We start from the raw sequence: 25,682 nt of genomic DNA, 5'->3' as shown, positions 1-25,682 counted from the left end.
AATAAACTGCATATATTTAGAGTGTATAATTTGGTATCCCAATCTCCCAATTTATTCTGCCCAAACCCTCCTTGCTTTCCTGACTTGGTGTCCATGTGTTTGTTCTCTACATCTGTGTCTCTATTTCCTCCTTGCAAACCGGTTGATTTGTACCATTTTTCTATATTCCACACATATAGACATCTTAATTTTGATGAAGTCCATTTTGCCTCCTTTTTCTTTTAGGGTTATTTTTGTTTTATCTAAAATCAACCCCTCCTAAGGTCATGAGTATTTTCTTTGATGATTTCTTTTGGAAGTACTATAGTTTTACTACTTATATTTATGTATGTGTGTTATGTAACTATATCATGTTACTTTGTGTTTTGTGGAAGTAAAAGTCAAGATTCTTTTTTTAAAAGAAGTGTAATATTTGTCCTAGCACCATTTGTTGAAGACTGTTCCTTTGTTGAGTATTAATTGACTATATATGCTTTGGTCTATTTCTAGACTCTGTTTTTTCCTATTGATCTCTGTTTATCCTTAAGTCAGTTCCCTGCTGTTTTTTTGTTTATTTTTTATTGCTGCGTGTGGGCTTTCTCTAGTTGCGGCGAGGGGGGTTTCTCATGGCGGTGGCTTCTCTTGTTGCAGAGTGCAGGCTCTAAGCAGGTGGGCTTCAGTAGTTGTGGCACATAGGCTCAGTAGTTGTGGCTCACAGGCTCTAGAGTGCAGGCTCAGTAGTTGTGGTACACGGGCTTAGTTGCTCCGCAGCATGTGGGAGGCATGTGGGATCTTCCCTGACCAGGGCTTGAACCTGTGTCCCCTGCATTGGCAGGTGAATTATTAACTACTGTGCCACTAGGGAAGTCCCCCTGCTGTTCTGATTACTGTAACTTTATAATAAGTTTTCATATGTAACTTCTCAAATTTGTTTTGATTTTCCACAGTATTTTAGGTATTGCAAGTCATTAACATTTTCATATGAATTTTCAAATTAGTGTGTCAGTTTTACAAAAATGCTTGGTGGGATTTTGATTGTGATTGCATTGACTCTGTAGATTAATTTGGGAGGATTGCCACCTTATTAATATCAAGTTCTCTCACATGATATCTCCTTTTACTTAGGCTTTTGGTTTCTCTCAGCATTGCTTTGTAGTTTTCAGAATACACATCTTACACATATTTTGTTAAATGTATTAAGGGAAATGTAATTTTTTGTGTGTTTGGGCCTTTTTTTTTCTTTCTTTAAGAACTTTTATTGAGATACAATTGACATACAATAAACTGCATATATTTAAAGGGTACAATTTGACTTTTTTTTCTTATTAGTAATATATATATGGCAATCCCAATCTCCCAATTCATTCCCCCCCAACCCTCCCTGCTTTCCTCACTTGGTGTCCATATGTTTGTTCTGTACATCTGTGTCTCTATTTCTGCCTTGCAAACCAGTTGATTTGTACCATTTTTCTGTATTCTGCATATATGTGTTAATATACAATATTTATTTTTCTCTTTCTGAGTTTTAAGTCATTTATACATTCATTTCAATAATGTATTCTACCCTACATAATACAGAATCTCTTTGTAATTTCTTTCCTGAATCCGTAAAACATATTGTTTTGAATGTAAACACTCCTTGCAGCATATTAACATATGATTTATTTACTAGTTGCTCTTTGATGAAGTAGAAAATTAATTTAGTACATATAGGACAGCATATTCAAATACAAAATATAGATATTAGCAATTCTATTCTTAACCTAAGAAAGATTTTTTTAATTGGAGAGTTATTTATTTTAAAGTAGTTTAAAATCTGATGTGAAAGTAGATTCGGACAATTCTTTTAAATAAAATGGCTTTGAATGCTAAAACTCCGATTTAGACTTTCATTTTTCTTAGATTTTTATTTATTTTATGTAAGAATGATATTGCATTAGTGTTCTTTGAATCATAGTTTTTCACCAAAATTTTAAATATTTATAAAAGCTATTATAAGACACCACAGAGCTATATTTTATTATATCTTTGTGCCCAATTAATTGGAAAATTATTTATGCTGTTCATGATTCAGAAACTAGTAAAAATCACCCATGATAATTTGGAAGAACTCTTACTGTTGTGCAGTTGACATCCAGAGTCAAGAGTCCTTGCAGACTTTGGCCTAGAGATATGCTTGTGAAGGAGTCCAGTGGAACTTTTATTGTGTGTGCTAAGTTGCTTCACATTTTATCATCTTGTTTCTCTTGTTGCTAAATAAGCAAGAAAGCTTTTTTTTTTTTAATTAATTAATTAATTTGTTGGCTGTGTTGGGTCTTTGTTGCTGCACATGGGCTTTCTCTAGTTGTGGTGAACAGGGGCTACTCTTCATTGTGGTGCGCAGGCTCCTCATTGCCATGGCTTCTCTTATTGCGGAGCGCAGGCTCTAAGTATGTGGGCTTCAGCAATTCTGGCACGTGGGCTCAATAGTTGTGGTTCATGGGCTCTAAAGCACAGGCTCAATAGTTGTGGCACACAGGCTTAGTTGCTCCATGGCATGTGGAATCTTCCTGGACCAGGGATCGAACCCATGTCCCCTGCATTGGCAGGCGGATTCTTAACTACTGCACTACCTAGGAAGCCCAAGAAAGCATTTTTTATTGCTCTTCCTGCATAGATAAATTCTATCTGGTATTAGTTCCCTTCAGGCTAAAAATCCTCCTTTGATGTTATTTATAGAGCCCACCAGTGATGAATTTTCTTAGTTTTTCCTCATCTAAAGCTGTCATGTATTTCACACTCATTTTTGATGGGTACAGAATTCTGTACATTGATACATGTACACGGATACAGAATTTTGGGTTGATTTTTTTTTTTTTTCCGTCTTTTAAGATGTTGCATTGTCTTCTGGCTTCTGTTCTTTCTAGTGAGGCATTCTTATAATATGTATTTTCTGCCTTGCTTTTGCTCCTCTCCTTTTGAGACTTCAAGTTACCCATATGTTGGACTGCTTGATTAACTGAGGTTCTGTTTTTCTTCCATCTCTTTCTTCTTCAGACTGGATACTTTGTGTGGACTTGAATTCATCTTCAAGTTGTGTTCTAACATTTCCATTTCTTAAAATATATTCCTTCTATGCTGAGATTTCTCCTTTTGTTCAGTCTTGAAGAACACAATTTCCCTTTTGTCCGTAGCATATTTATTTATAATACGTGGATTAAAATCTTTGCCTATTGTTCCTAATACCTGGTTATCTTGGGTATATTTTAAATTTCAAGTAAGATACTGTATTTTTTTTTAATTTTTTAATATATTAAAAAAATTTTTTTTTATTTTATTTCTTTTTTATTTTTTGTCTGTGTTGGGTCTTCTTTGCTGCACGTGGCTTTCTCTAGTTTTGGCAAGCAGGGGCTACTCTTCGTTGTGGTGCCTGGGCTTCTCATTGTGGTGGCTCATCTTATTGTGGAGCACGAGCTCTAGGGGCGAGGGCTTCAGTATTTGCAGCACTCAGGCTCAGTAGTTGTGGCTCACAGTCTCTAGAGCACAGGCTTAATAGTTGTGGCACACAGGCTTAGTTGCTCCAAGGCATGTGAGATCTTCCCGGACCAGGGATCAAACCCATGTCCCCTGCACTGACAGGAGGATTCTTAAACTGCACCACCATGGAAGTCCCAAGATACTGTATTTTTTAGGTCATGTAAAAATCAATTTGATGTTATCTATAAGAATCATAAAACATATCTTTCACCATTTATTACAGTTGTAGTTTTATGCTTTAACATGCATTATTTCACTTGATATTCTCAGCAATGTGGTGAGGCTTACGATTCCTAATCTAACCCTCGCACATCTTTATTATATTATTCTGTTACAAGGGTCACCAGACATTACAGATTTTGGGACTTCCCTGGTGGTGCAGTGGTTAAGAATACACCGCCAGTGCAGGGGACATGGGTTCGATCCCTGGTCCAGGAAGATCCCACATGCCCATGCGTGACAGCTACTGAGCCTGTGCTCTAGAGCCCCCAAGCCACAACTTCTGAACCTGTCCGCCACAACTACTGAAGCCTGTGAGCCTAGAGCCCATGCTCCTCATCAAGAGAAGCCATTGGATTGAGAAGCCTGCGCATTGCAGTGAAGAGTAGCCCCTGCTCACCACAACTAGAGAAAGCCTGCACGCAGCAACAGAGACCCAATGCAGCCAAAAATGGATAAATAAATAATATATAAATCTTTTTTTAAAAAATTACAGGTTTTGCTGGTTATGTAATCTGTTGCAACTACTCAGCTCTTGTCACTGTAGCACAAAAGCAGCCACATGCAATATGTAAACAAATGGTCTGATGTAATTCAGCAAGTTTTAGAGCATTACTCCCCTCCCCTCCCCCCTTAAAATTTACTATGGAATTTCAAACATGCATACAAGGGGAGAAAATAGTGTAGTAGTGAATGACTATGTACCACTTACCCGGTTTTAACAATTAGTAGAGCGTGGCTATTCTTGTTTCATCATAATCCCACCCACTTGCCCATGTCCCCAGGTATTGTGAAGCAAAGTTGAAACTTAATTTCATCTATATGTAAATAAACTAATATTGGTAGCTCTAAAAGAAAAGGATTAAAGGAAAACATAGCCACAGTATTATCACACTTTGAAAAATCTAACAATAATTTTTTTTAACACGTATTTATTTATTTTGGCTGCACTGGGTGTTAGTTGCAGCAGGCAAGGTCTTTTAGTTGTGGCATGCGGACTTAGTTGCTGCACGGGGACTTCTTAGTTGCAGCATGTGAACTCTTTAGTTGCGGCACGCATGCGGGATCTAGTTCCTTGATCAGGGATCAAACCCAGGCCCCTGAATTGGGAGCATGCAGTCTTACCCACTGGACCACCAGGGAAGTCCCCAATAATTTTCTTGAACATCAGTCACTGTTCACATTTTCCCAATTCACAATTTTTCTTTCTCTTTTTTCTTTCTTAAAATTTATGATTTTGGGAATTCCCTGGCAGTCCAGTGGTTTTGTTTCAGTGCTCTTACTGCCAGAGCCCCAGGTTGGATCCCTGGTCAGAGAACTAAGACCCCACAAGCCGTGGGAAGTGACCAATATAATAATAACAATAATAATAATAATAATTAATTAATTTTTGATTTTGTCCTCTACCTCTTTAGTTTTACTTCTGGAACTATGTTTTTGAAATCACTGTTATTTGTCTTACAGAGTTTCTCACTTTATACATTTTGCTAGCAATGTATTTTTTTTATTGTGTGAAAATACACATACATAAAATGTACCATCTTAACCATTTTAAATTTTGATTTCATTTACTAGTGCAGTAATATCAAACACGTTCACATTGTTGTGCAGCCATCACCACCATCCATTCTCATAACTCTTTTCTTCCTGTAAAATTGAAACTGTGCCTGTTAAACAATAACTCTCCGTTTTCCCCTCCTCCAGCCCCTGACAACCACCTCAGCCCATACTTTCTTTGATTTTTGACCACTTGCTTCATGTAAGTGGAATCATACAGTATTTAAGTCATACTTCATTTAATGTGATTTCTTCAGGGTTCATCCATGTAGCGTATTGCAGAATTTCTCTCCTTTCTAAGGCTGAATAATATTCCATTGTATTTATATACCACAATTTGCTTATCCATTCATCTGTTGATGGGTTTGCTTCCACATTTTAGCTCTTGTAAATAATGCTGCTGTGAACATGGGTTCATATAACTTCAAGACTCTGCTTTCAATTCTTTTGTATATATACCCAGAAGTGGAATTGCTTTGGTCGTATGGTATTTAAATTTTTAATTTTTTGAGGGCCCTTCATACTGTTTTCCACAGTGGCTGTACCATTTTATATTCTCACCAACCGTGCACCAAGGGTTTCAGTTTCTCCATATTCTCTCCAACATTTGGCTGTTTTCTGTTTCTTGATGGTAGCCATCTTAATGGATGTGATGGTATCTCTTTGTGGTTTTAATTTGCGTTTCTTCAGTGATGAGTGAGCATCTTTTCATGTGCTTATTGGCCATTCGTATATCTTCTTTAGAGAAATGTCTGTTCAAGTTCTCTGCCCAATTTTCTGTGTGTGTATATATATATATATTTTTTTTTTGGCTAGTTATGGTTTTGAATGTAGTTTAACACGATCCTTTGTCCTCTGTATTTCATGCAAATTGGTACCTAGATCTAGAGGCTTAATCAGAATTGGATTTGATTTTGGAGCAGCAGAGAGAACAAAAACATTATTGATAGTATGTGTCTTTATGTATCTCTCTTAACACTAGCTGCTCTGATCATTGACTGTATATTAATTCATTGAGGGTTGCAAAGTGGTGCTCTTTCTGTGTTATTTTTTTCTGTTTACTAGTCAAAACACTTCTATAAAGGAAAGCTTTCCCTCATCTTCATTATGAGGTACAGCTCATATATGAAATGTATGATAGGGATTTTCCTGGTAGCACAGTAGTTAAGAATCTGCCTGCCAGGGATTTCCTAGGTGGCGCAGTGGTTAAGAATCTGCCTGCCAGTGCAGGGGACATGGGTTCCATCCCTGGTCCAGGAAGATTCCACATGCCATGGAGCAACTAAGCCTATGTGCCACAACTGTTGAGCCTGAGCTATTGAGCCTGAGCTCTAGAGCCTGTGAGCCATAATTTTTGAGCCCATGTGCTACAGCTACTGAGGCCCACGCACTTAGAGCCCATGCTCCACAACAAGAGAAGCCACAGCAATGAGAAGCCCAGGCACCACAATGAAGAGTAGCCCTCACTCTCCGCAACTAGAGAAAGCCACCACGCAGCAATGAAGACCCAAAGCAGCTAATAAATAAATAAGTTTATAAAAAATAAAAATAAAAAATAAAATAAAATACATCTCTTAAAAAAAAATCTGCCTGCCAGTGCAGGGCACATGGGTTTGATCCCTGGCCCATGAGGATCCCACATGCCTTGGAGCAACAACTACTACTACTACTAGGCCCGTGTGCCACAACTACTGAGCCTGCACTCTAGAGCCTGCGAGCCACAAGTACTGAGCCCGCATGCTGCAACTGCTGAAGGATGCACGCCTAGAGCCCATGCTCCACAAGAAGAGAAGCCACTGCAATGAGAAGCCCACACACTGCAGGGAGAGTAGCACCCGCTTTGCCGCAACTAGTGAAAAGGCCACGTGCAGCAATAAAGACCCAACACAGCCAGTAAATAAAATAAATAAATTTATTTTTTTAAAAAAATGAAATGTATGATAAATGCTTGCTTCCAGCTTTTATTACTAGTTTTCAAAAGTGTGTTTGTTCCCTAGCTACCTTCAAAAATGACCATTCAGATATTTTTTTGTTTTTGAATATTTAAACATATTTGGTGTATTTATTGTTGTTAATGATGAATGCCCTTTTTGAGTCCTTTTGTCATTGTAATTTTCAGTGTTTCTTGCTCTCAAGTGTGACAAGGTGTTCCAAGCTCTTGTACATTTTGCGTCAAAAGGCTCTGGCATCACCCTGTTACTTTTATGGAAAAGTAATATTTTATAGTCCACTAGCTAAGCACAAGGAGTGCTTCTAGCCAGTGGTTTGATTATTATTTCTAAGCCTTCTCTGTGAACAGAGCTATTAAATACTTTTTGTGTGTTTTTTTTAAAAAAACACATACCATGAGTTTATATTGATGCTTTCAATTTAAATTCAGGCTACATGGTTTTTACTTCTTCAGTTGACATCTGCGTCTCCTTTTTCCCCTGTGAAAGTCTCAGATCTCAGTGACCCCAATATAATTTCTTATTTGCTGTATCCCATAATCACACGCAGAAGTTTCAGAATAACAATATCAATAGTAATACAATTCTGAAAATAAATGAAGACTGTTTTGTTTTATAAATTTATTTATTTATTTATTTATTTATTGGCTGTGTTGGGTCTTCATTGCTGTGTGGTGGCTTTCTCTAGTCGCGGCAAATGGAGGCTACTCTTCGTTGCAGTATGCAGGCTTCTCAGTGCGGGTGGCTTCTCTTGTGGAGCATGGGTTCTAGGTGCTCAGGCTTCAGTAGTTGTGGCTTGTGGTCTCTAGAGCGCAGGCTCAGTAGTTGTGATGCACCAGCTTAGTTGCTCCTTGGCATGTGGGTTCTTCCTGGAGTAGGAATCGAACTCGTTTCCCCTGCCTTGGCAGGCGTATTCTTAACCACTGCGCCATCAGGGAAGCCTTGCGTCTTTTATTTTTAAATAGTATATTCCGTAAGTCACTCCATTATAGTATTTAGAGCAGTTCCTCAGTTTTGTGTGTGTGGTTTTTTTTTTTTTTTTAAATCATATAATTGTGTGGCTATACCATGGTGTTTTCAATTATTGATGGACTGTTGGGTTGGGGGGTGTGTGTGGAGAGTTGTGCCACTCCCCCCCCCCCCCCCATACACACACACAATTACAGTAAGTGTCAGTGAATACCCATGTGCATCATTTTTTTTAGAAAAACCTCTTTTTGGTCAGTGTATATTCAGTAAGGTTTCCTATAAGTGGGGTTGATAAGAATGTGGTAAATGCATATATGATATTTTGGAAGATATTGCTGAATTACCGTTTTTAAGGGTTGTGCAGTTTTGAATGCCCTTCATCAGTATATCAGAGTATCTATTTTGCCACAGCCCTGTCAATAGAGTATGTTGTCAAATTTTTAGACTTTTGCCAATTTTAGAAGTGAGAAAGATTAATTCCGTTTTAATTGCATTTCTCTTAGCAAGATCTAGCATCTTTTCATATGAGCCATTTACCTTTCTTTTTCCCCCTTGTTTGTGATAAATTGCAGTTTTAATATTTTTACTTTTGTGGTTTTGTTTAGTGTATTAATTGTATTTGCCATGTAAAAGTTTTTAAAAGTATAGCTATCAATCATTTCCTTTTCTTTTGCTCTACTGACTTTACAGTACACAGAAGTAATGTCATATAAAGTATGTTTAAAATGTAAATTAAGTATATTTGTGAAAATATATACTTAATCCTTTGTGATCTTATCCTTTGTGTTCTTCTTGCTTTCAGGCAAGGATAAAAGCCATCAATACGTTTTTTGCTAAGAATGGTTATCGATTAATGGATTCTAGTATGTATAGTCAGCCCATTCAAACTCAAGCACAGTATGCCTCACCAGTCTTTATGCAGCCTGTATATAATCCTCACCAACAGTACTCTGTCTATAGTATTGTGCCTCAGTCTTGGTCTCCAAATCCCGCACCTTACTTTGAAACACCACTGGTAAGTGAGATCCTTACAGAATAGTACAGTTTTTTCGCTGAAGCTGAAATTTGAAGAAATCAGCTAGAGTTAGCGTTCATGTTTTGTTTTGTGTTGATGTTGGTTACTTTCTGGGTTTTAAATGGTGATAAGGATGCTTAATCCCCCGCATCAAATATATACATATGACTAAGAGTTGAGCTATTGGTTCCTGTCCTTTTATTCTTTAAATGTTACTGGGTAGATTAATAGACTGGATAAATCCTGAATGATTTAGAATGCTTTTAGTTTTGTGAAACTTCTTCAGACAGAAATATTGTTTATTAAGTATAGAACTAGTGGTTCCTTGTTATGTAAGTCAAGTGATAACTTGAAGTAAGTATTGCAAATGTTTAAAATTATTTTTGGCTTATAAAAGAAATTGATGCTAGGTTAGTTCATCAGAAGTTTCTCATGAGCTTCACACCAGATTTTGTCTTTACTATGAATAGCCTTTAAACATTAAAATTTTTCTTTTAGGCTCCCTTTCCCAATGGTAGTTTTGTGAATGGCTTTAATTCACCAGGATCTTATAAAACAAATGCTGCTGCTGCTGCTGCCGCCGCCATGAATATGGGTCGACCATTCCAAAAAAATCGGTAAGATAAAAAACGATAGCTGGAATTTATTGTACACAATTCCCAGTAGTTCTTAAGCAGTTCCTGTGTTAATAGCAGTGCATATTTGCAGACCCAATAAAAAGCTGGTGCCTCCCCCCCCCCAAAAAAAAGGTATGTTAACAATTTAATCTCAAATTAATAAATACACTTTTACCTCAGAGTTGGTAATGGGTATAAAAAGGACTTGGGACTTTGATTATACACAATATGTGTTGACCTTTTTTAAATAATAAAGAGAATAGAAAAAAATTTTTATTGTAGCTGTAAAATCTAGTTTCTGAGTGCCATTTAGTGTGTTAAATAGATAGCATTTTGGAAAATAAGTTTTTTTGAGGGTAGAAATGTTAACTGATATGAATAATAAATGCTGGGAATGTAAGTTGTTTAGGGTTTTTAAGGATTGACTTGAAATGATTTCCAAGAACTGTATTTGTACAGGAGACAGTAGCTAATGTTTATTGAGCATTTAATGTCTAAAGCTCTGTTTTAAGGCCATTACTTGTTTTATCACAGCTAATTTCCATAACCCTGTAAAGTAGATGACAGTTATTTTGTCTCTTTAAATGTTTATTTATTTGGCTATGTTGGATCTTAGTTGTGGCATGTGGGATCTTTGTTGCCGCATGTGGGATATTTTAGTTGCGGCATGTGAACTCTTAGTTGCAATATGTGAGATCACACCTGGGCACCCTTCATTGGGAGCACCTAGTCTTAGCCACTTGACCACCAGGGAAGTCCCCATTACATGTATTTAAAAGAAGAGGAACTTCCCTGGTGGCGCAGTGGTTAAGAATATGCCTGCCAGTGCAGGGGAAATGGATTCTGTCCCTGGTCAGGGAAGATCCCGCATGCCGCGAAGCAACTAAGCCCGTGCGCTGTAACTACTGAGCCTGCGCTCTAGAGCCCACAAGCCACAACTACTGAAGTCCAAGCATCTAGAGCCCATGCTCCACAACAAGGGAAGCCACCTGCACTGAGAAGCCTGCATACTGCAACAAAGAGTAGCCCCCACTCGCCGCAACTAGAGAAAGCCAGCACGCAGCAATGAAGACCCAATGCAGTCAATAAATAAATAAATTAATTAATTAAGTTGAGGCATAAAATGTTAAATATCATGTCTAAAAGCATGTAGCCAGTAGCTTGCAGAGCCAAGATTTGAGCCCAGGCAGTTTGATTCCAGAGCCTACACTTAAACCATAGTGTTCTGAATAAATTATTGAGAACTCTGGAATCTCAGTTGAGATTATCAACTGGTAATCTCAATAATTCGGTAATCTCAGTAATTCGGTATATAATATGACTTTTGACAGAGTATGAGTAACCAAAGGAAAAAGGGCCCATGTAGTGGTTTAGATTTATTTAGTAGTTTCACATCTATTATTTCTTTGCTAACTTGTGAGCCTCCTGGGTGGATTTTTTTTTTTAATTATTTCTTTTCAGTGATTTTTTTTTTCTTTCTTGCCAGGAGGAGAATTTTCCTACTTGTTTTTGTTGTTGTTGTTGGCAAGGAGACCACATGGTGCATGTTTTTCCAAGATAGATTTTAGGAATTTAATTTTTTGTAAGGTTTTCCTGAAACATGCGTCACTAAGGAAAGAAGCCTCCCAGTATTAAAAAATATTCTTCTTAGTGGATTCTGGAAGCATTCATATGTACTTCTCTCTAATAATCACATATTTTATACTCACTTTAACTGACACAGTTGGTTAAAATATTTGAAGATCTCCCCGCCATGCCACATAACTTCTGGAATCTTAGTTCCCTGACCAGGGATCGAACCTGGGTCCATGGCAGCAAAAGCACTGAGTCCTAACCACTGGGCTGCCAGGGAATTCCCTGAAGGTCGCTTTTAAGTGTCGGAAATTTTTACTACATATACACATTCTTAATTGCTTTAAGAAGTTTTGAACAAGAACTCTTCTTATTGTAAGAATGAAGGATTCTTTATAAACAGAAGATTACTTGTGCTCTTGTAGGTGACTCTTAGTTTGGTGATACAATAATAACAGCTAAATTCAAGTATTGCTAGGACATATAAGTACAGCGAGCCTTAAAAACACACTGTCCTCTAACCTCCATCCTGTTGTTCAAAAAATTATTTAATTTCCATGTGCACATAGAGACAGTGATGTTTAAATCTGGAAAGACCTTTGTTGTGATATAGTTTAAAGTCATTTTAATTCATTTTGAAAGTTGAAGAGGATGAATATCTTTCTGGGGTTACGTGGCTTTTTATTATCAGCAGACCTGAGATTAGTACATTTCCTTTTCTTCTACTATAGCTAGTAATGTTTTTTTCTTAAAAATAATTCAGTTAATACAAGTGACAGTTTACAACTTCCCTTGTGAGAAGATACAGATTTCTCATGATTAGAAGTAGTAGCTTTGTAAAAATATGTATATATTGATTTCACATTTCTTTGAAGGGGTGAATTTTGCTTTAAACAGTTAAGTGAAATAGACATCTTGGTTATAAGATAGACTAAAAACAATTTTTAGTGATAACAAAAAGTGTTGGTGTTTGCATATGCTTGACTTAAAAATACATTAAATGGGCTTATGGTATTCCTTTATTGTCACTTGATGTTTTTGTCTGCTGTGCTTTCTTGCTGAAAGAGGCGAAGTTACAAAAAGCCAAGAATGACAGTTAAGTTATTCTTGCTTATAAGGAGATATATCCGTAGTTTTGAAGATACTGGATAGATTTAGCGTAATTTTGCTTGTTATTCAAAGCTACTTGTGTAGAATTTTTTCCCTATGTTTGACCAGTGCAGGTTATTATTATTTTTTGTTTTTACTAATACAGATTATTAATGAATACTTCACTATAAAAATGCAGATATTGTAGATGACCTAGAACCTTTTGACAACCAACACAAATCCTTGTTTCCATCTTATTTCTAAGAAGTGACTACTGCCAGGCCTTTATTTTTATTTATTTATCAGTCAAGGAGCAGTTATTATATTAACCTTGTAACAGCCCAGTGATGATAACTAGACCTACTTAGAGAGAATAGGACTAACTTTCAGAAGTCTGGGCAATTTTCTACCTTTCACACTTTATCTTTCTGTTACTTTCTTTCCTTCTTCCTTTCCGTCTTTTATCACTTATTTCTTTCGTCATCCTTTTTTTTATTTTTTTTGCCTGGACTGCGATCGTAAGTCCCTCTCTGTGAAGGGTAAGATTATGAGATCTGAGGGCTGTTTAAACCTAATAACTTATCTATTAGGTGTTTTGAAATGCAATGAGAAAATTTCAGTGAGTGATAGTTTCTGAACAGATACATAAACAGCATACCTACCTCATGAGGTCATTTTCCTATCTGATAGATAATATAAATATTTTGAAAATTAGTTTGTGTTAGTTGACACTGTAAATTTCAGTGCTATTCGGAATCTATTTTGTGACATATAAGTAATTATCTGGAAAAGACTCATATATGAGACTTACCCCAACTTTATAGGCTGATTTTTAGGTTTAAGTTTTACTAGTAGTAACCTAATATGTTATATTCTCTAAAGAATTAGGATAGCTGCAGATGCAATTGGAATTAATGTTTAATTGTTCATAATTATTAGGAGGTTTTAAATCCCTATTCAGAGAACCAGGAATTTATAGTATGTTGTTAATATTATAAATTTGTAACTATGAAAACACTGTAAAAAAAAATGGAGTATATAAACTGCAGGCAAGGGGATAAATAGAAATCTAATACAGTACTTCCTTTTTTAATCTGCTGTAGAGCCAGAATCCTCATTTGCTTGGGCTTACTTCAGATGTTTTCACTATTGATTAGACTGCATCCTCTCTCATTTACTCCACCCTAGCTTCATCTGCTTACAAACTGTTAGAAAGTTGAGTACTTATACCCATCATCCAAGATAAAAGCTACTTTTGTTAGAAGTAGGTGGTTTTTTGTTTTTCTGGGTTTTTTTGTTTGTTGTTTCGTTTCATTTTTATTTGTTTGTTTTTAGTTTGGTTTGGTTTTTTGTTTTTTAACCAGATTCCATACCTTAATTCATGAGGTCATTCCAGGCTAATAGTTTAGTTTTGTTTTCCTAGTTTTTTGGTCCTACATCTTTGTTGGACCTTTGAACAGCTAATTTCATTTGGAGAGGGATGCTTAGTAAGAAATTGGGGGGTTTTACATGTATTTATTTATTTATTGGCTGCATTGGGTCTTCGTTGCTGCACACGGGCTTTCTCTAGCTGCAGAGAGTGGAGGCTACTCTTCATTGTGTTGGGCAGGCTCCTCACTGCGGTGGCTTCTCTTGTTGCGGAGCACGGGCTCTCGGCATACGGGCTTCAGTAGTTGTGGCACATGGGCTCAGTAGTGTGGCGCCCGGGCTTAGTTGCTCCACGGCATGTGAGATCTTCCTGGAGCAGGGATCAAACCTGTATCCCCTGCATTGGCTGGCGGATTCTTAAGCTCTGTGCCACCTAGGAAGTCCCACAAATTGGAATTTTAATATATTCTACTGTTGCTTACTTTTTATTTAATTGTCAGTACCCTAGGGAGCCTAATTTTTATACTTTTCACTGTAATTCCTCCATGTGAAAATTTAATACTAGAGATTATTGTATATCTGTTTATGCTAGTTCTTGCTCCCTTTGGGGGTATTGTTACTCCATTGAGAATGTATGGCATAGATTCAGTAAGCTTCCAGCCTGGCTGATTTAGACATGTCAAAACTGCAGCTGGTAACAAAGGGAGTCCAACTCGAGGTTGGAAGATGCCTTAGAGGACTGGGGCAGGGAGGGTGGCGGGGACTCGAGGGGGGGGAGTCAAGGAAGGGAGGGAATACGGGGATATGTGTATAAAAACAGATGATTGAACCTGATGTACCCCCCCCCCAAAAAAAAAAAAAAACTGCAGCTGGTGTTAAATTAGCTAAAATCCTAGTTATATCGTGAATTTTGAGGTGAAAGTAGCTTTATCTTGAAGAACTTTGGATCATCCCCCAGATCTCTCCAAACAGCTTTTTTTAATGTAAAAATTCTTTGCCTTTTAAAAATAATACATCTGAAACATTAAAGGGCTTACATTTTTACAACATAATGCTTCTATGTCCGACCCAGTTTATGGAATATCAGAATACAGCAGAAAGCAGTTTTTAACTTGGCCTATTACGAGTTTCTACCATTAAGAGGAAAGATTTTCTGTTTTAATTTATCCTTTAATGTATATGGTCTTATATTTCTTATAGTGTGAAGCCTCATTTTAGGTCAGGTGGTTCAGAACACTCAACAGAGGGCTCTGTGTCATTGGGGGATGGACTATTGAACAGATCTGGTTCAAGGAGCTTTCCGACTGAACGGCATAACCCTACAGTAACAGGGCATCAGGAGCAAAGCTACCTTCCAAAAGAGACTCCCACTTTGCAGATGGAACAGAATGGGGACTATGGTAGGGGCAGGTAAGGAAATATGGTAATAAATATGGAAAAGAGCTGTATGAAAATTCTTTAATCATACTATGAATATTTGAAGACCATGATCTAATGATTTTTTAATTTAATTATTAGTATATAGTTATGCTAAATAAATACTTTGTTCACATAATATGGGTTACTAATTTTTCATAATTAAGAAATTTAGAATGCCCATATAGAATATAGCTCTGAGTCAGAGGTTTATAAAAGTTATTCTGCATTTTTTTACAGTTTACTAAGGAAAGATTAGCTTAGAAAGATAAGATTCCATCTGCATCATAGTTTTAATTTCTGGCAACATCTAAACTGTGGGAATGGGATTATATGTTGTCTGTCATTCCTAACCAAAACAAAAAATCAAACCCTAATATGCTTCTGATATGAAAAGAGCACTGCTAATAAAAGTGGGCCCAGCTTACTTAGGCTGGTGGTAGTAGGTGAAGTTTTTGGTAGATTAGCTCAGGATCCCTTCAGAAGAATGTGTATCTTTTAGTAATAAAGGAGATTCGGGAAGTATACATACTTAAAATAGAAATTCACCCATCTTTGATAGAATGTATACATTTGAAGAAACTTATGAGTTGTGCCTCCCACCCACTTCCCCCCTCCCCCCTTTTGTCATTGTTAAAAGGAGAACTCTCTTCAGAGGTCGAAGACGTCGAGAAGATGAAAGGATCTCAGTAAGTTTTTTGTTGAATTTTTTTTTCCCCTAGTCTTTTTTTTTTTTTTTTCTTTTGTGATTTACTATGGCATTGACTCCTGGTGTATCTTTCCAGGTTTTTGTTGTATTGATTATAATGTTCAGTGAAGATAATTAGAGCCTGTTCTTGACCCTGAAATAGCCACCATCACCACCCCCCCTCACCTTTAAAGCACACATATAGTTAGAAATTTGACCTGTGTTGCTCACTTTTTAAAAAATTACTTTAATACCTAATCTATTCACATGGTTTAAAATAAAATAAATGAAAATATTCCATGGAAAGTTTAATTAATGCTTTATTAATGGAAATTTAAGGAGTTTGGTCTTTTGATCTTACAGTGCTGTTACAAACAGTGCAGTGATAACCTTATATAACCATCACTTCCTATGTGTGTAATAATATCTGAAAGAGACTCCCTAGAGGTGGGATTTCTGGGTCATAATTCAATAAGTTGCTGCCAGTGGCTATTTCTGTAGGGGTTGTGCCGATTTTCACTCAAGTGAAAAAAAGGTTCCTGTTTATCCACTTTACAAAGTATATGATTTGTTGCCAACCTGATAGGTATATCATTCACTTTTAAAGCTCTGTTGGATGGTGTTGGAAACTGTTATATTGTTTAGTAGTTGTTACTTGGGGGCAGTTTTCTACCTACTGCTGATTCTTATATTTGCCAATCTTGTAATACCACTTATAGATTTAAAAAAAATTTTTTAATAGTTCTAGGCAGGTTCTTATTTGAATCTTTACTTAGCTAGCTTCAAATTATTCACATTTTTATTTTTTGTGGTTTGTTCTTGGTGAATGTTTACCATCTCTTAACTGTGGTCAAAGGGAGTTGAAGAATAAAAATGGTGTAGGGAGACATGAAGGTCTCAAGAAAACCCTGCCTAGAATTCACATTTATATCATAAATGTGAAGTATAATACTTATTTTACATGTATAAGTAGTGAATTATATACATGTATAATAATATACTATATAGTGTACAAATAATATGCACGGAAGTATACAGATATCACATATTTAAGCAGTGAAAATGTACGAATTTTCAAAGAAAAATATTGCATTATAACACCAAAAATAGTCCTTGGGGGCAAACTGTGAACCTTTTAAAAGTGTTTTTTCATTTATAGCTTTCTGTACCATGGCCAGCCTTGAGACTTTAGGCAACAACTTTTTTAGGATATCATTGTAGCAATCTATGTGAATCCTCAGGTGGCACTGAACAGTTGAGGAGAGGAGAGATTAGGTTTGAGGTCTATAGGTTTAATATGTTGAAAATGTCCAGATTGAGGACTGAAGAATAGGGTAAAGAAAAAGGAGACAGGCATGCTTTTTAGTAGAAAGGGCAAGGTGGGGGTGTCCTTGTTTGGTAAGGAGATCTTAGCTAGAAATAAAATTTAGGATTTGTAAGCTTACCTGTAGTAATTAAAGTTACAGGAGTAGATAAGATCATGCAGGGGACTCTCTGTAGAGTGATTTTCAGAGGGGCCAAGGATGGAACCTTGAGGAACATAGTAGCTTGGGGCTGAAAAATGAGATTATTCATTTTGTTGTTTGAAGTATCCAAGAGAAATCCAAGTGGAGATGGCTAATAGGCAAATAGATATCTGGGTTTCAGGCAAAGATACGGTTAAAGTGTATAACCTACTAATATTAGGTAAATTTTCAGAGTTGTGAAGCCAAAAATTAACCAAAACGTGAAAAAAGATTGTTTTAATGGTTGTTTGCATATAGGTTGAAGCCATGAATAATGGATATCACACAGGGAGAGTCTGAAAAGGGAGAAAGAGTAGTAATCATATAGAAAGCAAAAACCATCCAAAGAAGTTGGTAGGGAGAGAAGAGCACATGCTTGTCAGATCTGAGAATGAAGGGAAAGGGGTATCAGTAGCTAAGGGAAGAATGAGCTCCCACAGGAAAGAATGTTTACCATGCCAAATGCCAGAGTGAGGTTGGGGTTGGGGGCAGGGGGCAGTGTCAGATTTTGCATTGTGGAAAGCATTGGTGACTTGTCAAAGCAATTTTAGTGACATGGTGAGTGCAGAGATGAGGAAGTGGAGGAGATATAACAAGTGAGAGGCTTGTCACAGGATATAGAGAGTGGTAGGTAGAGGAGAAAGAGGAGAAGATTTTCAAGGAAGGATATTGTTTTCTCTTGAGACTGTGTGGGAAGGGAAAAGATGATGGCATGTTTAGGTAATGTGGGGTTTTTTGTTTTTATCTTTGTTATGTTTAGAAAGCAAAGAATAGTGGAGATTGATTAGAAGGTTTAAGGGGTGTGGCAAAGTTTGCAAAAGAACCAAGAGAAGGAGCTGACTGAAGATAAGTTGGAGTGATAAATACGAATTAGAGTTCAACTGAGATGAGAATCCAGGAATTTATAGGAGAACAGCTCTGTTCATTAGGGTGGAGTTTTGTTTCTTACAGCTTTTAGCTTCTGTGGCAGAGGATTAGAGAATGAGACAGACATGCAGCCTGTTTTTTGATTTCTGTCTTTTAGAGACCCCATCCTTCAACAGCTGAAGCAAAAGCTCCAACACCAAAGTTTGACTTATTAGCCTCAAATTTTCCTCCTTTACCTGGAAGTTCATCAAGAACGCCAGGTGAACTTGTTTTGGAGAGTAGGATGTCTGATGTTGTTAAAGGTGTCTGCAAAGAAAAGGTAAAAACTGGTGCATCCAATCTTTATCTTATGGGACCAATGTTTTGCCTTTGTTTTCAGGGTTATTATTTAAAATTTTATTTACACTGAATGCTTATTTACATCATAGTTTTATTTTATGAGGTTTTCAGCATACTTTGGGTAATACGAAAAGATTTAAAGCTACACGAGGTCAATAAAATGTTTTTCAGTTTTTAGATGTTGTTTATTAACTTTACATTCTAGAAGCTAAGGGTTTAGCTCACTTAAACCAATATACTTTTCTCATCCTCCCAGTATATTGTATTTCATCATATTTGTGATGCCATCAATTATGAGATGTCCCATTACATTATTTTGGTGTCACTAAGAAAGTAAAAAAACAATGCTAGTTAGACTAGGTCATGCCATCATTTGTAAGTCACATTTCAATATTGCATCTTTTTTCCATAACTGAATTTCATAGTATACTGTTATTATGTCTCTCCTTTTTTTTTTTGGTGAGGGGGTGGGGGGTGTGCCACACACCATGTGGGATCTTAGTTCCCTGACCAGAGATCGAGCCCAGGCCTCCTGCATTGGAAGCTCAGAGTCTTAACCACTGGACCACCAGGGAAGTCCTTTTGTCTCCTTTCTTATACTCTGCACACCTGAGTTCCTGAAACTTCACTGTCATCCTGGGAATTTTCTTTACTCTTCTTTGGTGGATTCCTTCTTCTTCTTACTCTTGTTTGACTTTCCCACTTATGGTGGGTCACATCTACCCAGGCTTCCTATATAAGAGGTTTTTAGTATAAATTTCTTGAGATCTTGCATTCCTTTCATTGTGCAATAAATAATATTCCATTGGATAGAGATACCACGTTTTGTTTATCCACTCACCAGCTGAATATTTAGATTGTTCTTACTTTTTAGCTATTATGAATAATGCTACTATGAACATTTGTGTATAAGTTTTTGTACACACATGTTTTCTCTTGGGTTTATAAATGACTAGAATTGCTAGGTCCTACGGTAACTCTATATTTAACTTTTTGAGGAGCTGTCAGACTGTTTTTACAAGTGGCTGCACTGTTTTTATATTTCCACCCTTAATGTATGAGAGTCCCAATATCTACATACCATCACCAACAGTTGTTATACTGTCAGTCTTACTATCGCTGTCCTAGTGAGTGTGAAGTGGTTTCTCATTGTGGTTTTGATTTGCATTTCCCTAATGGATAATTATGTTGAGCTTTTCATGCATGTGCTTATTCATCATTTTTATATCTTCTTTGGAGAAGTATCTGTATTTTTAAGTTCAATTTTGAAATATGTTTCCACTTTAAGGGTAACGAAGAGTTGAGGGTTAGTTGCCCAGTGCCTGCAGAGGACGAACAGACAGGCTGCGTCCCTGCCCCGCAGCTCAGTATGAGCCCCAGTCCTCCATGCGCAGCTGGGCTTTCTGCAGTAAGGTACAAGTTTTAATGTAGATGAACTTTCACATTAAGATTACTTTTTTATTATTATTATTATTTCTCAGTTGTTTCTGTGTACTGTCTACCAAGCCTAATGTCAAGTTCTTTTTTTTTTTTCCATAGCACAAGTCAGCAAGAAAAGGATCTAATAGAGGATTCCACTGTTCAGAAGGATGTTCCCAACCAGACAACTGTACCAGTTTCTTCTCCAAGTACTGCAAAGCCATCGAGAACAAATACTGCTTCACCATGTAATAGTAACATAAGTGCAGCTGTAGCTGTGGCCCTACAGGTAACTTGATGAATTTAGTTTATGTAAGAATAAAATAATAGGTTAAGTAATGAGAAATTTTATTTTTCACATAACTCTTTGCTAGAGTAGTTACTTGAGAATAGCCCAAATTGGAGCTGGCTGCCTGCATCAGAAAAGGAGTTTAAAGTCAGTCTGAAGAAATTGGAAATTTCAGCCATGTTGAGGGAATGAAAAAATTACTGTTTATTCTGTTTCTTTTGTTTGTTTTATTTTCAATCAGATTATGGTAAAGTGGGGTTTCCTTCTCATGATGACTATATCTTTTTGGGGGCTAGGGTATAAAGAAGCTTTAACCTCTTAAAATTCTTTTTGTATAATGCTTAACAAATCTATGAAACCCATGAAGGCCACTGCCATTTTTATTCAATTTCCAGAATCATTTTTATAGTTTGAAAAATATAGAAAAGGAAGGGGGGAAAGCACAGAATTTTCCTATAAAGTCTTTCATTCATTGATATAACTAGTAGCATTTTTGGTACAGCTCTTTTTTCTAGGGTAAGAACATTTTATCTTGTCATTTAATAATAATAGTAATAATAATAGAATAGCAGCTACCAGTTATGAAATGTCTACTATTGCTAGGAGCAGTACTAAAGACTTTTTACATGCTTTAGCCCATTCTCACAGCATCCCTGTTCTCCTCCTTTTCAGGTGAGGTAATTAAGATTTATATTATTGGTTTCCAACTGCTCTGCTGAGATTCTTGTGGTATCTCTCTTAGGGTTCTTTGTAGCCAGGGAAGAGAGATTGGAACCATTTTATTTCATCACATGGATGTACCATTATTAATTTAATCTATTCCTCCTTGTTAGACATTTAGGTTTCCAGTTTTTTGCATCACTGTAAATAAACAGTGCTGACTTCTACCTCCTTCAAATAAATATCTCGTGTGAAAATTATTCTATCATATATAAATTGCTGACTTTTTTTTCAATATTTATTTATTTGGCTGTGTCAGGTCTTAGTTGCAGCATGTGGGATCTTCATTGCTGCGTGCAGGCTTCTCTCTAGTTGTGGCGTGAGGGCTCCAAAGTGCGCGGGCTCACATGTTGTGGCGAGGGCTTAGTTGCCCTACGGCATGTAGGGTCTTAGTTCCCCGGCCAGGGATCGAACCCGAGTCCCTGCATTGGAAGGTGGTTTCTTAACCACTGGACCACCAGGGAAGTCCCCAAGACTTTTTAATTACATTCAACAATTTTTTTTTTAAGATTGTACCAATATACTTTAACAGCAGTGTATATGAGACTGCCTATTGCCCTTACCTACAGGATAACTTATTGATTTCTTGTGGTTAACACTATTCTTTTTGTACTTTATTATTTAGAGAATATGTACCGTAAGTGTTTGTTTCCTATCTTTATTTCAAAGGAACCTCGAAAGCTAAGTTATGCTGAAGTGTGCCAGAAGCCCCCTAAAGAGCCATCTCCAGTTCTTGTGCAGCCACTACGAGAACTTCGCTCTAATGCAGTATCTCCCACCAAAAGTGAAGAGAGTGGAGCTCCTGAAAAGTCCTTTGAGAAACAACATGAGAAGCCAGAAGCAAGGGCTAGTAAGGATTACTCTGGCTTCCGAGGCAATGCCATTCCCAGGGGAGCAGCTGGAAAAATCAGGGAACAGAGACGCCAATTTGGCCATAGGGCTATACCTCAGGGAGTGACTCGACGTAATGGCAAAGAACAATATGTGCCACCCAGATCACCAAAGTAAAAAAAAAAAAAAAAACTACTCAAAAACTTCTCTCTCTTCCCATTAAACTTGAGCCGTGGCATATTGAACTGTTTTGGAGGGGAGGGGGTAGCCAGAAAGGAAACAAGAGAAAGTACATCCTTAAATCATTATGGATTGTGGAGTTGTGAGCAGTAGAATCCCCAAATTCATCTCTAAAGTTATTTTAAAATGCTGGAGGATTCCAATCAGTATAAATATATATATATATGTATACATATATAAAAATATAATTTTTCTATTTTTGTTTTTGATTTTAATTTGCAGAGGTCTTCTGCCTGGAATCAATTTTGAAGGTTCAGATTTAGCTTGGGAAAAAAGCATATTACACATCCTTCAGTATAGGAGATGAGGGAGTGAGAGAAAATATTTTTTGAAGAAGCATTTCTGTAAAATTAGAAATTACTTTTTTTAATCTATTTAAAGTTTGGCTTGGAGAATGCTATTTCTGCCCATATGGCCTTGTGTTGCAAAACGGATCAGTGGCTGGAGTGCCTGTTGTGGTGTGTGTGTGCGCGCAAGTATGATTGAAGCCAAATCTGTTGTCATGTTAGTAAATGATTTGAAAACTGAATGTAATACTTGAGTAGATTTTTTTTCCAGTTTGAAATTTAGTCTGTCTTTTTGACCTTACTAATTTTTCATTCAACAAGCTGTTAAACTCTGATTGTACTTGGAGACAGTAACTACAGATCAGTTTGATACTCAAGGAAGGAATGGGGGTTACTAGAAAAATTGAAATTTTGGGTTACATCCAAGTGGGTGGGTCAAATGGAGTTCAGAGGTTTAAGCTTCCCTGTCATTTTTCCTGCCCTAAAGTAGGAAACGATTTTTGTTGTTGTTACTTCCTTTGTTACTCTGTTCTTTGACTGCCCACCCCCAAAAGCAGAATAACCGTCACCTACAGAATTGTATGTTTCTAACGGTCTTGATCAGTCTAGTCAAATCATATAACTGTTCTAAATTTCTGAGTAAAGTATTTTACTCTTCTGGTCATGTATTTAGAACTTTAGATCCCAGAATGGTAGGGCAGACGGGCCCTACAGTAATTTATTTGTGTTAGTGTTAAAAGATGAAACATTGTAGCTGAGTCTTAAAGTGTTAAGTAGGGTAGATATAAAAAGAAATTTCTTTTTAAAGGCTTAATTTGGGGACAACTTTTTTCTGTTTACAGTGTATCACCTTCTTTCCTGTCCCCCTCCTCCCCCGCCAAAAAAAATACAGTTTGGAATTCACAGTAACAGAACCAGCAAGTCACAAAACTTTTGAGTTAAGGTTAGAAAGATAGTTAAAATTAACATATCATTTCTCAGTGAATAAAGTTATAGCTCTCATATTAAATAAGCAAGTTTACATGCTGGTGTTTAAGAAATGGCTATAAAGTTAAAAACCATGTTGCATTACTCTGTTTTAAGTCATACCATTTTCAGAGTTCAGTGTGTAAGGTGGGGTTTTGTTTTCCTTTTGGGATAGTTTGTGATAGTAATACTGTCCCTTATGTTAGTAAATTACATATGTACAAATTGAAACTGTAAATTGTAGACACTGGAAAAAGCACCATTGTGACATAAACATCTTAGTAATATATTAAAATGAATGTAAATGGTGGTTAAATTACATTACTGTGAAACTCATCTTCCAACTCTAAGTTAAGCTTTGGAGATTTGTATTAGTAGGTAACTGTTCAGAGCTTTGAAAACACTGCACATTTCTGTACAAGCCAGAATTATCATTTCTTTGTAACTTATTCAGCTTGGCAATTGCTTTTGATTTGATGGGTTGATAACATGATATAATATATTTAAGCAGTTTGAAACTATTCATTTCTACACACTATTTTCTACTAAATGAAACATACAATAAAACTACCTGTGCTGAAATTTGGGGGAAGTTTAGGTCCTTTAAAAAAAAGTATTAATAATCATTGACTACATCTATGATAAAAGTGCTATTTTGGTTTACTTAGATAATGCTGCAGCTGGTGGAAATGATAAACATTTCAAGTGTTAACACTCTGTGAATGCGTTGGATTTAAGAGAATAAACATTTTATAAAAATCACTTGGTAAGGATTATAAACTTAATTATTGCACTTAGGTGAAACAATACTTTTTTTTTAACATGTGTCACAGAAATAGGCCTATATTACTTGTATCCTTGTGTGACTTGCTGTTATTCTACCCAACTCTAAAAACTAAATGTTCTAATTGATACACAGGAAGAGTTTTTTGAAGAAAGAGTGTTCTTGCTTTTTCCCAGAATGTGTTATTGAAAGTAGAAATTTAAAGACGTGACCATTTTACAATTTCTTATTAAATATAGTATTTTTAACTTAATTTGCCTCATTACAGCTAATCCCATTTTGATGGGCTGTATAGGGAAGAATAATGTGTGTATGTGTGTGTATGTGTGTGTGTATATATATATAATATATATATTCACAATATGTATTTAGCATTTATTTTATTACATCAGATTTAAGGTTTGTATCTAAATGATGCCTATATGAGTTGTGTGAAACTGATGGCTTTTTTTGTCCAGCATTTCTCTGTAACTGATGAGGGTTGGGCATTCATTGTAGTTTAACTATTTATTTGGTTCTTTAGAAGGTGGAATTTAAATGTGAAATTTTCCTCTTCATCCTTATGACTTAACACTTCCTTGGGTAATTGGAGGGTAAAAGTGGGTACAAATGATAATTGAGAGTATGGTGCTGTGATCCTCTGCCATACTTCTTAATGCATGAGGAGAACAAGAGTCACACAAGTCCATCACCTTGCACTTCATAGAGAAGGTATATAGAGATATAGCAAAGCCTGCCTCCATTTCCTATCCGGATAATTAAGGTTTTCAATATATCTGGGCCTGTCTTTAATCTCGGTAATTTCATTTTTGCAAATATAGACACTGGCATTCAAAGGAATGATCCATTTAAAATTTTTTCAACTGGATTTTGGAAGAAGATAAGATCTTTCACTGATACGGTTTTGTTGTTACCATCTTATGTGCTCAATTTGCATGTGCTCAGATGACATGCAGATTTATTTATTCTTGATTCCTAAAATTAAGGTAGCTTGAACATTGTTTTACATTCCTTTTTCTTTTTAAATACCAGGTTGGCTTTGAAGAAGACTTAATGATGGAGTGTTGGCATCTGCTGGAGCAGATAATAGTATTTAAAAGTTAATGAACACTTTCTGTAGTTTTATGAGTTATGGCCTTAATATTCAGTCTTTGGCTTAAATGTCCATTGGTTTTACCTTGATACAGTTGAGCAGCACTGGGGTTAAGTCTCTGATGTTTATGTTGGCCATGTATATTAACTGTATTTTAAAAGTACCGTTTTGTTTTTACAGGAAAGGTAAAATGCAAAAGGGGACAATGTATTCCTTTTGAGGAGTTTTTATAAATTCTTAACTACAATATATGGTGTTCTTTCCTAATTTTTTATATTTCCTTACAATTTGGTGGCCTTTTAATTTAGCTTTGGGCTTTTTGGTGTATGCTAATTTAGTCTGAGATTTCAAGAAAATGCAGACATTTCAGTCCTCATTAATTAAAGAC

The 25,682-nt window shown here is 36.4% G+C and overlaps 1 protein-coding gene across 4 annotated transcripts in view; it reads left to right on the top strand.

The window, feature by feature from the left end:
• LARP4 (La ribonucleoprotein 4) overlaps positions 1-24,179 on the top strand; it is a 66,679-nt gene extending 42,500 nt beyond the window's left edge. For all 4 annotated transcript variants that reach the window (XM_057701721.1, XM_057701720.1, XM_057701719.1 and 1 more), the window contains exons 9-16: positions 8,992-9,204; positions 9,703-9,821; positions 15,051-15,260; positions 15,907-15,955; positions 18,484-18,645; positions 19,954-20,078; positions 20,205-20,373; positions 21,763-24,179. In XM_057701721.1, the coding sequence (XP_057557704.1) occupies positions 8,992-9,204; positions 9,703-9,821; positions 15,051-15,260; positions 15,907-15,955; positions 18,484-18,645; positions 19,954-20,078; positions 20,205-20,373; positions 21,763-22,101 (1,386 nt within the window). In that variant the 3' untranslated portion in view covers positions 22,102-24,179. The remainder of the gene's footprint in view (positions 1-8,991; positions 9,205-9,702; positions 9,822-15,050; positions 15,261-15,906; positions 15,956-18,483; positions 18,646-19,953; positions 20,079-20,204; positions 20,374-21,762) is intronic.
• Positions 24,180-25,682: the final 1,503 nt, after the last annotated feature.

The sequence above is a fragment of the Hippopotamus amphibius genome, chromosome 12 (assembly GCF_030028045.1).
Source record: "Hippopotamus amphibius kiboko isolate mHipAmp2 chromosome 12, mHipAmp2.hap2, whole genome shotgun sequence".
Classification (NCBI taxonomy): domain Eukaryota; kingdom Metazoa; phylum Chordata; class Mammalia; order Artiodactyla; family Hippopotamidae; genus Hippopotamus; species Hippopotamus amphibius.
Note: the sequence above shows the minus strand (reverse complement) of the source record. Positions and strands in the feature narration are given on the sequence as shown.